The sequence below is a fragment of the Canis lupus genome, chromosome 22, assembly GCF_048164855.1.
Source record: "Canis lupus baileyi chromosome 22, mCanLup2.hap1, whole genome shotgun sequence".
NCBI lineage: Eukaryota > Metazoa > Chordata > Mammalia > Carnivora > Canidae > Canis > Canis lupus.
In genome coordinates, this window is record NC_132859.1 from 38,836,138 (window position 1) to 38,849,826 (window position 13,689).

Sequence of the window (13,689 nt, forward strand, 5' to 3'; positions counted from 1 at the left end):
CATTCTAGATGTCATCATTATACTAGCTTAGAAGGAACATGGGATAATAAGTTACCTTTCTTTGTTTATAGTATCTTGAATTATGGTTTCTTTTGCTTGCCACCTAACCCATCTTAAACAGTACAGTGTTTATAGATTTTTAAAACTACTTCTTAAATCATAATCACTAGAATTGTTGACTTCTAACAATCTTCTATAGGTGCCAAAGCCATCTCTTTACCTGTCCTTTTACCCAAACCATTATGAAAAAGAATAAAGGAAACCTCATTTGAAATGGAGTCAGGAAGCCATGAAGATGGAGCTTTCCTGCTCTACAAACTCACCATCAACTGCAGACCTCAACAGGAGGAGGCGTGCCTTGTATTTTCCAACAGGAAGAAGCCTGTTTTACTACCACAGCAAATAGGAAGATTTTCTCTTTGTCTAGCAAAAGCTCTAGGCAATGAGAAGCCATACTACCAGCCAGTGAGAAACCATCATTCTCTGTCTCTTCCAATGGGGTCATGTTGAAAACAACCCCTCTCAACTTCCCCTTTTCCTCTATACAAGTGAACTCTTCTCCTTTGTTCTCCAGACTCACCTATGGCTTGCCATACTTTGCATGTCGTGAATTTCAATTCCTCTGCCATTCCCAAATATGCCCATTTTGCTGGTAAAAAACTGGCTGTTTCATTTTCAAGGTCAATACTATGTAAATATGCAGTTCTTCTGCTAAAAGGCAGGTTGTATTCCCTCCCTCTTGACATTGAGCTTGGCCATGTGATTTGCTTTGGCAATTGGAATGCCAGTAGATATGACATAATCAGGACTTCAAAATCAGCTTGCAGGGACGCCTGGGTGGCTCAGCAGTTGAGTGTCTGCCTTAGGCTCAGGGTGTGATCCTGGGATCCAGGATCGAGTCCTGCGTTGGGCTCCCTGCATGGAGCCTGCTTCTCCCTCTGCCTATCTCTCTGTGTCTGTCTCTCATGAATAAATGAATAAATCTTAAAAAATAAAACACAAAGTTGGCTTGCATAATGGGGCTTGCCTTCTTGGCCTTCTGTCATCTTCAACACAAGAACATACTCTGGCTCACTTGTTAATCCAAGGAAGATGCAAAGCATGTGGGGAGTAGACAGAGACCCTCCACCAATCCTCACAGCCACCACAGAATGAGATAAAGCCACTCCAGCCCACAAGCAGATGTCCGAGAATAAATAATTGCTGTTTTAAGACACTGAATTTTCAGACCGCTGTTAGACAAAGCACCCATACAGCTTCCAGTATAGAAAGAGAAAATTGTTTTAAATCTCTAAGGAGAGACCTCAGGATTTTGCAAGTGAAATGTGAATAGGAGAGAGAATCCAAACCAGAGTTCACAAACGCTGATGCCTATAGTGGTTAAGCAAGTAAGAATAACCAAAAAATCATATAGCATGTAGCATACATCAGGCACTGTTCTAAGTGTTTGACATATGTCAATTCATTTAATCCTCATAATGATTACTTGAACGACGTACTATTGTTATCTCCGTTTTATTGGGACAAAACTGTTGTACAGAAAAGTTAAGAAAATTGCTCAAGTCACCTAGGTTGTAAATGATGGCGCTAAGTTTTGAGTCCAGGTTGTCTTCAAAAAACAGGAGGAAGCAGGGGGAGTGTGGTTCTCTAGACAGGCATCAACATGTTCAGTGGTTTGTCACCATGTGGGATCGAGAGCATTCTGATCCTTTGAGAGGAGCCAAAAATCCAGATTTTTGACAATCTCCCTATTTTTAAATATTTTACATCTTCAAATGTTTGATTTTTTTTTAACACCAAGAAGATTAAGCCTATGTAGTTCAGGCTCAACAAATCAGATTTAAAATTAAATTCGGCTATGATCTGCCCATTTGCACCCACTGATCCACGCTTAGCAGAAAAGTCTTCTTTGGGTGGCAAATGTCCACCACCTGTATCTCAAGAGTTTTTCTAATGTCTTGGAAAATGGCTTCAAAAGTTTGGTCTCCACTGTTATGATGAAGCAAGTAACTATAGCACTTTCACATTACCTTTACCTTTGTGTCTTTATTCCAGCCCCACATTCTCCCAGACTTTTCAGGTCTTTAAAATCACCATGATTTGGGCTCTTCCTACACCCATTTTCTTCCATTTCTAGGGCTTCTATCAGTATCCTTCAAGGATATTAAAGAAGCCTCCTGAGTGCTCCTGGAGCACCATATACCCACCCTTACCAAAAAGTAAGTTCACTTGCATTTTATCAGCTTTGTCACCTAGATGTATCTCTAACTGGGCTGGGATCCCAGAGGGTAGGGGTAGGACTGCTTTGTCCACAATTCCTAACACATAGTAGGTACTGAGAAAATGGTCATTCGATGAAAGAAGAAATGCACAAATGAAAGAACAGATATACAGACATTGCAAATGTTATTTCCATTGATTCTGTTACAGACATACACACACACATAGGCAAGTACCTAGATAAAGCGAGTGCACGATTAACTCTTTCTTCAAGGCCTAATGTGCCCAGGGCCTTCCAAGTCATCCAGAACTTGAATGCATCTGGTCTCCTGCTGCATTGGATAGACTTGTCTCCCGTGTCGTAGCTGACATCATAGAATTTATCCTGCTGGAAGAGGTAAGATGCCTTGGCAGAATAGCATTTCTTAAGAAGGTCCTTTTAAAAAGAAAGAAAAAAGAAAGGAAGGAAGGATAAAAGGAAGAAAGAAAGAAAGAAAGAAAGAAAGAAAGAAAGAAAGAAAGAAAGACTGTAAGACTGTCCATTTTTAGAATGATTTCAAAAACACACCCACAAACAAAACCTGTAGGATGTTCTACTACCTTGTGCCAAAGCACCTGTTCTCACTCTATGACTGCCCTGCATAGGAAGCAATATGTGTTAACTTTCAGACACAGGTTACCATTTTTGTTTGAAAAGGAAAAAAAAAAAAAACCTCCAAGTTGAGAATGCCAAGTGCATCTTCACAATCTTATTGATGAGTATTTGGAAGCTTGGAGGTGACCGTGTACAACACATTGTACAGACAATATCAAGGTGGATCAATTTCTCAAGATGAAAGAAATCTATCTATAACTCACTCAAGCCTCTATATTGGAAAAAATACCTAATGTATTGAACACAACACACTTAATATAATTTCATAGGCAAGAAACTATGCATTTATATCTCCTTCCTTTTAAGTTATATCCATGTTGACAAGCCCAGAAGTGAAAACAACCCAGGGATAAAAAAAAAAAAAAAAAAAAACCTGAAGAAATAACTGTAGAAAAGTTCATCAGGAGCCAGCAAGTTATGATCCCCACAAATATCAGCTGCAATTCCAAAGTGGTTTGGGGGTTGGTTTTGCAACCAAATTCAATTCTCATTTACTGACTGGTTACCTCTCTCTAAACAGTGGGCAACAATTTACTCTGTTTACTACCATTCTAGATTCTTCACCTTGACCTCTAAATTTTTAGAATTTAAACCCTGTTGCCTTCAAAGTTACCTGGTATCTACAGAATCCCATATTTCCTAACACATCCTTCATAGTCCTCCAATTGTCTGAGCATCTTCATTGCTACAGAATACCTAGTAAAACCCTTTGCTTCCCCAACATAACCAGACTACTCAATGTCCCTTAACCACTAGATCATGCCCCATCTGCATCTTTGCTCACACCATTTGCTTGACCTCACCTTTATTTTAATATAATATTTAACACATTCAAAAAATACATATGGAGTACTTACAAGTTCTGAAGTTTTCTAAAACCAAAGACAGTCTTTCCTCTTTATCTAGGTCTTCCCTTCCTTTGGGTCCCATCTCAAGTTATGCTTTCCCTTCAGCATCTTCCCTGCCCATGTCATTGGACTCACTTCTCCCTTTTATATTTGGATGCCTCTGCTGGCTTTGCTCCTGTGCTGCTGGTACTCAATATGCAGTCTGTGTAGATTCTTTCTTTATGTGGCCAAGCAAGTTCTTGAGGGCAGGAATCATTTCCTATTCATGTCCATACCAATAGAGCTTAACACTGTATTGGACATAGAGGACCCTCCCTGTATTCCACACTTCCCTAACATTCTCTAACATTCTCTAACAATACCACTCCCTGTATTCCACACTTCCCTAACATTCTCCTGACATGTAGTATGAACAGAATAAACACAGATATATGAGCTTCTCATTTGGCACATCTCCTAAGTCTTAATGATACGAAAGGATCAGTGCCGTACAGGAAGCTATCAGAGAAACTCCCCAGTGGTCACAGAGGTCCTAGAAAATGATCTCCTCTAAACAGAGAGGGTATTCACTTGACTGATCAATGTGGTACATTCCAAATGAAAGCAGCCACTTGCTGTCTTGATAGTAACATTATCTTGTGTGGACACTAATATGTATATAATGTGTTCCACTAGCAGAATGCATGATTTTATGCTATGTAAAAAATTATAGACCAATTATAATCAAGAACTCCAAAATTCCACTCAACCAGCATCCAAAATAAATAGTATAAAATAATAGCTAAAAGAATACTTGTAAGTCCTTAGTTTTGTTCTGATGGATATTGTTGGTAGACACAGGGGAAGAATAGATGGCTCTGGTTTCCATATTAAGGTATAAAGAGCCCCTTACTCTTTTTTTTTAAATTTAACCTTTAACCTTTTTTTAAATTTTATTTTATTCATGAAAGACACAGAGAGAGGGGCAGAGACACAGGCAGAGGGAGAAGCAGGCTCCACACAGAGAGCCCGACATGGGACTCGATCCCAGGTCTCCAGGATCACACCCTGGGCCGAAGGCAGCACTAAACCGCTGGGCCACCCAGGGATTCCCTACTCTTTAATCTTTACTTTTACTCTATCAGCAATCCTCAGCTGTGATCACAGCCGCCACCATTGCATCTCCCTACCCTCAAAGGTCAGAAAATTTGATTATTATTTCCATAGCAACTGCAGCCTGACAATATATTATAACATTAAAAGGCCACTGCAGGAATCCTTGGGTGGCTCAGTGGTTTGCCACCTGCCTTTGGCCCAGGGGGTGATCCTGGAGTCCTAGGATAGAGTCCCACACTCCCTGCATGGAGCCTGCTTCTCCCTCTGCTTGTGTCTTTGCCTCTTCTCTCTCTCTCTTTCTCTCTGTGTGTCTCTCATGAATAAATAAATAAAATCTTAAAAAAAAAAAAAAAGGCCACTGCATACATTTTAGGGACAAAGCATGCACATACACTCTTATACTTGCATCATGACTATAAATTTACTTCCATCAACCATGAAAGACTCAAAAAAAAAACACAAAAAACTCCCAAACAGATGAACTTTGGACATGTCTTGGGAAAGTTTCAGTGCCTCAGGCTAGTGATTGAAAAGGAGAGGAAGCCTATCCATTATCAGGAGATGAATTGCATCATCATAGGCAAATGGAGAAGAGAAGAGCCAAAAAAGCATAGAGCAGAATGAGTGATTGTCCTGTAGTCGCGACACCATTAATTTCGTTACACTGAAAAAAATTCTCCTGCCTTGGGAAGCTTTCATAAAGAACAACTGGAGGCTTGGGATTCACTTTATTGAAAATAAATGAAAACTTTCACCACAAAGTTCCTGTTTTGCATTTTAGTTTACATCCTTGTGTTAAAATGGATGAGACGTCTTTAGTTTTAAGATACACATCTAGTACGAGAAGATGCTCAGATCTCCAGAGAAAAGAGCATTTTGGAATACGTAGAATAAAAGTTAATGTTTTTGAAAACAATTAGTCATTATTGTACCATCAAAAAGAAACACCCTGTTTATCTTGCTCATCTTTACAATCTTAATGCTAGCAGGACTATAAATACTAGTTATGTGATTTCCAGGGACATGGATGCAATGAGAATACCAATTGGTTTATATTGTGATGCCATCTCAAACAGTTCTCAGGAATTAGTAGCTATTGTATTATCGCACTCACACAGTGGCAAGTGAAAGAAATGCAATCAAAGTAGCTTAAGTGAAAAGGGGAATTTTTTGATAGGCTTATATATTTAAAAGTCTAGTCATAGACAATATTCAGGCATTGGTGAATCTAGTATCATATCTGGAATTTGTCTTTTTCCTCTTGTTCTCTTTTGTATTGGCCTCTTCCCCAAGGCAGAAAGCTGATAAGAAGCATCCCAAGAAGCTCTGTTTGGAGAGAGAAGGGGAATGGAGAAGAGACAGCCTCTGCCCGTGATGCCACTGAAGCGGAGAGGGCCTGTTGGCCTCCCAATCTCACTCTCTTGTCTAAACGTCCTGTTGCCAAACTGAACAGGGAGCCAATTGGCAAGGGAGTCTGGGAAATGTGGTTTGTAGGAGTTGGGCCCCTTTCAGAGCCAAGCAGAGGAAGGCTGAAGAATGAATTACACAGCAAAGGGAAACAAGCAAATGGCAAGCATGCTGCATGAGTACAGAAACCACAACTTCCCTTTTCACTGTTGGGCTCACAGCACTTAATGTAGCACATGAGAGTAATCACCAGAGCTAGAATTAATGGAGTCTTTACTGTGTGTCAGGTACTGGATATGCATGAACTCATTAAATCTCCAAACAGCCCAATGAGGTAAGTTCTGTTATTTTTGTCAATGCTATTGTCCATGTGACAAAACTCCAACATGGTGAGGTTCAGTTAATTACCCAAGATCACGTAGCCACTAGATGGTGGAGCTGGATTTCAAACCAGGGTGTTGGGATTAAGAACCTGAACTCTATCCATGACACTCCAGTCTTTCTACAGTGGGCCCTTAAGTACATGTGGAAGAGTGCTCCAGCAATGCTCATTAAGAGACCTCAGAGGGATCCCTGGGTGGCGCAGCGGTTTGGCACCTGCCTTTGGCCCAGGACGCGATCCTGGAGACCCGGGATCAAATCCCACGTCGGGCTCCCGGTGCATGGAGCCTGCTTCTCCCTCTGCCTGTGTCTCTGCCTCTCTCTCTCTCTCTGTGACTATCATAAATAAAAATAGAAAAAAAAATTAAAAAAAAAAAAAAGAAGAAAGGAAGAGACCTCAGAGAGCCAGGTAAAATGGGAGATGGCCTATCAAGAACACATTGAAATAGAGATCGAAGTAACTATAGTCCTGTTGCAGATCCTTACTCTGTTCCCGTAAGTATGACCTCTGTTTTACTAGCAGTGGCATCTTGTTTATAAAACATTTTTATAGGTTTCTAAATACTTGTGATTGTTGTGATATTTAAGGGCATCACTACTACAAGTACATAATGAACCCGGTAGGTTGCATGTTTTCCTTGTTGATGAGTCAAGCCATTTTTTAAAAATTTTCATAGGCTAGATCAAATGCTACCTCCTTTTGCCCAGGATTCAGTGACTACCTGGGCCTACTTAAGTCCTCACTCCTTGCGATCACGTTTTTCAGCTTAGCAAAAGAAAGCTACCCCAAATGCTTCCCATATGGCTCTTTCCATATTCTGTCCCATATAATTATTTATATGTAAGACATTGTCTAAATGCCTTAGGAAAGTGGTATACTCATCATCTCTGTACTAATTAATTCATTACAAAATTATGTACTGAGGACCTGTTATATAACAAGCACTATAAGAAGCCTGGGCTACAACCCGTAGAGGTAGTAAGCATCTCAGCTAACATTTGTGGATTGTGTGCGCAAAACTAAATTTAGGCTATAAATAGCAGAAAGGCTTGGTTGTCATCAAAATGCAAAAGTGAATTTTAAAAATGATCATATCTTCTGATCTTGGCTTTATTGATGGATTGCACAAACACTGAGTGGCTTAGTATATGCCAAAAGCTGTGCTTGGCACTGGACATGTAACAGTAAAAAGAAAATCACTATCCCTAAGAAGTTTAAGATGGAGAGAGTGATAGGAAAACAGACAGTTACAGGATGGTGCTAGAATAGGGGTAAGAACACGGGAACGTGAAGGCAGGTCAACTTTCATTAACTTGGAGACATTAGAATAGGGCTGTTCGGGAGAAGAAATATGTTACTAAGAGCTGAAAGATGGGGAGCAGCTGGGTAGAAGAGAAGGTAGAATTAATTCAGTATGACTTGGGCTAATTAACCGGGAAGGGCAGAGCTGGGAAGGCTGGAAAGGTAAAGAGTAGCCAGGTCACCATGCTCTTAAGTGCCACAATAAGAATGACTGGCCATGGAATTTTCCCAGGCTTGTACAGATATTTCAACTTAAACTTCATTACTGAACTGGTGGAATAAAGTGAGAATCAGCAAATGTGGGAGTCTGCTTTTGATTTAGTCACCTGGTGTCAGAGCTCAAAGCAAGTTCACTCAACATCTTGGCCTTCATTTTTCTCATCAACATAAAGGAGACAGTGATACTTGTTCTACCTGCCATTACAGGAGTATTGTGAAAATCTAATGAAGAAATGTCAACCAGGAACGCCTCTCAGTCTTTGGCCAAAATCCTGCTCCTCACTTCCTTTCTCTGACACATTCCCATACCGGTGATTACTTCTCTCCCCAAGCAAGCTGAAGAACAAGATGCCAGCTCCAGACGTCTTCACTGTGTATGAAATGAGCATATTATACCTCTCACCCTCCTCCCCTTTTAATGGTATGTGTCTGTAGCTATAGAAAACCAAGTTGATAGATTATGTTAAGGCTATTAAGAGAAATCTTCGAGCAATAGGAAGAACTGTCCATGGTCTTCATCCTCCAAGTGGAGATAAGCCTTAACCTTGCTTAAGCTCTTAGACTTGATGGCTTTCAGAGATACTGTGGATCTTTCAAGTGAAAAACAGACAGTAAGGGATGGGGTAGGGGAGAAGGAAGGAAAGGAAAAAAGATGACATAAAGATATCTCTTCAAGGAGAGATTTCAAGTCTTAAAGTACAGGTCAATCCCAGTTATGCCCCAGTTATCTGTTTATATGGGTGTGTTTGAAACCTGTGGAAACCAGACTGCTCATTTTCTCCTCCAACACACCAAGGTTCTCGTCCTAGCACACACCCTCAGGAATTGTTGACATTTTTTGTCTAAATAGCTTTCGATCTACAAAGTAGGAAGGTGAGAATATATCCTCATTTCCTTCAATGGAATGTCCATCCACTACTTTTGACTCTCTCTGTTTTCCCTTCGGTCCTTTCTGACTTTCAAGGGTATAGAGCATTTTATTAATCCTTGTGGTAGGACTAAGATCTGGTCATCAAAATCACTGGCAACAGGAAAATTTTTGCTTTTGCCTTCATCAGAGTCCTGACTCCATCCCTCTGTACTATGCACCTTCCACTGGACTCCCCTAGTCTCGGACAGTCACTGAGTGACAGCAGGGTGTGTTTGTTTCATACACTCAACTCTGCTGTAAGCTCTGCTCATTGTTGGGAATTGAACTGTAATCAGTTAGATCTCAGCTTTCTGGGCTTCTACACACAGTGTTTCTGCATTTTGCCCTAATCACATTCATCTATAATCCAAAGCAGGTACCCTTTCATTTGCAGATTCTTTGGATAGACATCTTTCATTTTTCTCATGGTATGCCTTTGATCCTTTCTTTTTGGATTGATTTATTTAATTTATTTTTCTTTCTGTTGCATGAAGCTTTTTCACTGGCTGTCAGAGCAGAAAATTGTTAAAAATCATCTGGTGTTGCATCCTGCTTGAGAGAAAGCTTATTATTTTTAATGAATGGCCACAGGTTTTTTTTTTTTCCCAAACTCCCCAGAAGATCGGGATTCTTATTTGCCTTTTCCTTTGTCATCTGAAGGCTAGTTTCAGACACGCTGTGCCTCACAGGCCACCTCAGTATCTGCAGAAGGTTCACACCCAGACCCAGAGGCTTCTGTTAGCAGCTCTGAATCATTTTTTGATCAATTGATTCAGCCCTCTTTCTTATTCCATTCAAGCATTTTCCAGATGTTAGTATCACCCCTAGATCAACCTCTGCCTAGGTCTTCAATTAATTCTCCAATTCTCACTCCCCTCTGTCATGTGTATTTTCTGGAAGGTGTTAGTTATGGAAGTTTGCTTGTATTTAAGATGCTTGTGCTTGAATTCCTGAAGAATTGGGTGAACAATCTGCCCTCCTGTCTTCTAGCACGTGGTGAATCATTTGAGCCTGTTGTCCTGCCCACAACGAGGTGGGAGGGGTGGTCCCCTTTCCCAAGGGTGGGGCCAGTGAGGCCAGAAACTCCCTAGTTTTCTTGATAAGGTTTCTACATTACTATCACATGAACCATTAAAAGATCAGCAGGGCCAAATCACCTGGACATCATCTGTCAAAACCACTAATTATCCTGGAATAGCTGGGCACTTAGTGTTAATAACAACGCTCCACTTCTCCTTCCACAAGGCCTCCTGGAAGAGTCCAGAAAGTTTTGTTAAGTGCTAGGCTTGCAGGCCTGATGGGGATTTTCAGAGAAGTGAAAGAGTACTTTAGTGCCAGACTGGAGATCTGTGTTTGCTAACGAAGTGTGGCAAGTGTAACTCTTCCATAAATATCTGTAAATAAGGGTCAGAACGAGCTGATTTAAAAATGCGGAGCCTGAGCTAAAAAAAAATTTTAAAGAAATGCAACTTAATAATTTTTAAGCAGCAAGGGTGACTACAGGAGAGCAGAAAGTTGGGCTCAGTATCTTAGAGAATGTGTAAGTGCTTCTATAAATAGGCAAGAAACATTTGATAGTGCAGAGATCACTTGGCGATACCTCTGCATGCCCTACAAGCATTTAAAAATAGTGCAATTGGGCTTCTCTCTTAGGACAGATGAAGATTTTCTGATTTTCCCTAGGTAGCTATCAACATAGTTTCTCTACTAAAGATAATCTAAAGCAATGTTTTTCAAATTTCGATTATAACCCACAGTAAGAAATTATTTTAAAATAGTAACAGTATTTACCCTAATATACATGAAACTGAAACAGGAGTTTCATGCCATTGTGCCTGTCATTACCACATGGACAGCATACTGATATTTACTATCTGTTCTGACTCTTCATTAAAAAGGAAAATAAAAAGCTGGGGTGACTTATAATCAACTATATAACTCAAAACCAATTAGTATGGCAATTCTTCACCCTAGCTAATAATAGAATTATCTGAAGAGGGTTTTGTTGTTGTTGTTGTTTTTAAATACCAATGCAGAGTCCTGACTCCAGACCAAAAAGTCAGAATCTGTGGTGTAGGGTAAGAGCAATGGTATTTTATTTTTCAGCTTCTCAGATGATCCTAATGTGCAGCCAGGATTGAAAACCATTGTTCCAATGGGTCTTAATCTTATGTTGAAAATTCTCGATCCAGAAGTTTCAGTGAGCATTACATTTACACTGAGTCCAGAGAATTCTGAAGGGATTTTACAAGGACATATACACACAGTTGATTATCTAACTACTTTGTGGGCTATTATTTCCTGTTATCAAAGTTTTATTTCTGTGTGAAGAATGACTTTATCCTATGCACCTAAATAAAGAAAATATAGGTTAATATTAATAATGCTGGACTCTTAATCAAAGCTGGGGAGGAGGAAAGCTTCAAGCTATGAAATATAAGGCCAAGGACTGTGGCCGGACTGTGATGTGTAAAACCATTTTCCCACAACCTTAATCTATTCAACTTGTTGATTTGCTCTGCTTTTGTGACATAGAACAAAAAAATATTGGTTTGGAGAAGCTTAATCATATCAATACATAAATTTTATTCACTCAGCTCTGGCAGGAGGAATTATCATCCTTGGTCTTCTTTCCATTACTTCCAACTATGAGTTTCTGTGATTCTCTCTGCTATCTATCTATTTATGCCCTATTTTGTTGCAAAAGAGATTTAAGGCAGCTTGCAAACACACAATATGGTAGGGTAAGGAGAGAAAAGGAAGAAGGTGAGAAAAGAGAGATAAGGGAGGTAAGGAAGGGAAAGGAGGAGGAGAGATGAGATCAAAGCTAAAGGAAACGCCATGGGGAAATGCAATGCAACTGGAGTCATATTTGGGCACAGAAGTCATCCTGGAAGGAGGGTGAAGAGCATAGACTATTTGCCAATTTCTTGGCACACCTGATAATCTACACATGGCAAAAGTATCTAGTAGTCATTTGCTCTTCTGAGCTCTAAGTATTTACTGTGTCAAGTACTTCACTTTGCCCCATCGTGTCACAGTTTCATTCAAATGTAAATTGAGGATAAGGATACTGCATGGCAGCCCACCTCCTGGGGATAAGCATTTGTGCCATAATATTTAAGAGCAATGTCTGGAAAAATATTCATTAATACAAGACCTATTTCTTCAATCTAGATGAGGCCTATTTGCATCTCTCCAAAATCAGTGGGCAGGTGCCTCTAGAAATGGTGTCTTTTATCTCAAACAAAATGGACACAGAGCAAGTGTGCTTCCCTGGACTGAGGCTAGAAAAGTGATTCCACACTCGGAGCACAATATTTAACAAAATCAATCGAGGTCTCCAGCTGATTGTGATGCTGTTAACAAGGGCCTGGTTCCTTCTCAAATGGAATTTTACACATTCAGCAGCAAGGCCTACATTTCTTGGAGTTGGAGCATCCTCGAGAGGTCTGGCCTCTGAGGCCTGGAGTATAGGTAAGAGATTGATTTTATACAGGAGGAAAATGTTGTGCAGCAAGGCAATTTCTGAAACACAAGTTCCCTGCTCTTCATTGCATAAATCCCATTAAAGAGTTGCTGGAAATCATTGATAATTACCATGACCATGGGCAAGCCTACTTAAAACTGGCTTTAAATAATAGTTTACAATAAATCAGGAAGTACTCGGTTAAATCTTTGAATAGGGCTGGAGATGTAGTGGACAAAGATATTTTTTTCCCAAAGACTCATGATTAAATATAGAAATGTTGGGATCCCTGGGTGGCGCAGCGGTTTAGCGCCTGCCTTTGGCCCAGGGCGCGGTCCTGGAGACCCGGGATCGAATCCCACGTCGGGCTCCTGGTGCATGGATCCTGCTTCTCCCTCTGCCTGTGTCTCTGCCTCTCTCTCTCTCTCTCTCTGTGACTATCATAAATAAATAAAAATTAAAAAAATAAATAAATAAATATAGAAATGTTCTAAAATGACAAAGATTTTTTCCATTACACAAATGGACATTTGTCCAGACTGAAGAATCTGTGCATTCACACGTAGCAACTCCTCAATCTGGACATAACAAGGAAAAAAATGTATTTACTAAGTGTCCACTATGTGGCTGGCAGCACAGTGCACACTTTGAACATTATCCCATTGATTGCATAGTAGTTCTTCACAACAAAAAGTGTCTCCATTTTACAGATAAAGTAATTGAGTTTTGGAAGAGTCCAACAACTTGTCAAGTTACATGCAAAGTAGTCCCAAACAAAGATGGAATTTGAACACAGGTCTTACTGAGCTTTAAGGTCCAAAAGTGAATTTTTCCCACTGAGAAATCACATTTAATCCCAGAATTTCCTAGTTCAAACTGTGGTCTCGGACACTAAGGAAGGCAAAGCCAGCCCTCTTCTTTGGATGTTCTAAAGCAGAGATGAGCAAACAGTTTCTTTAAAGAAACCAGAGAGTAGGGCAGCCCCAGTAGCCCAGTGGTTTAGCTCCATCTTCAGCCTCGAGTATGATCCTGGAGACCGGGGATCAAGTCCTAGGTCAGGCTCCCTAAAGAGAGCCTGCTTCCCCCTCTGCCTGTGTCTCTGCCTCTCTCTCTCTCTCTCTCTCTCTCTGCATCTCTCATGAATAAATAAGTAAAATCTTAAAAAAAAAAAAAAAGAACCAG

At 40.2% G+C, this 13,689-nt stretch overlaps 1 protein-coding gene across 4 annotated transcripts in view; it reads right to left on the reverse strand.

Annotated features, from left to right (window-relative positions):
- Positions 1-13,689, reverse strand: part of GADL1 (glutamate decarboxylase like 1) — a 163,553-nt gene that overhangs the window by 70,275 nt on the left and 79,589 nt on the right. For all 4 annotated transcript variants that reach the window (XM_072793100.1, XM_072793098.1, XM_072793102.1 and 1 more), the window contains one exon: positions 2,457-2,656. In XM_072793100.1, the coding sequence (XP_072649201.1) occupies positions 2,457-2,656 (200 nt within the window). The remainder of the gene's footprint in view (positions 1-2,456; positions 2,657-13,689) is intronic.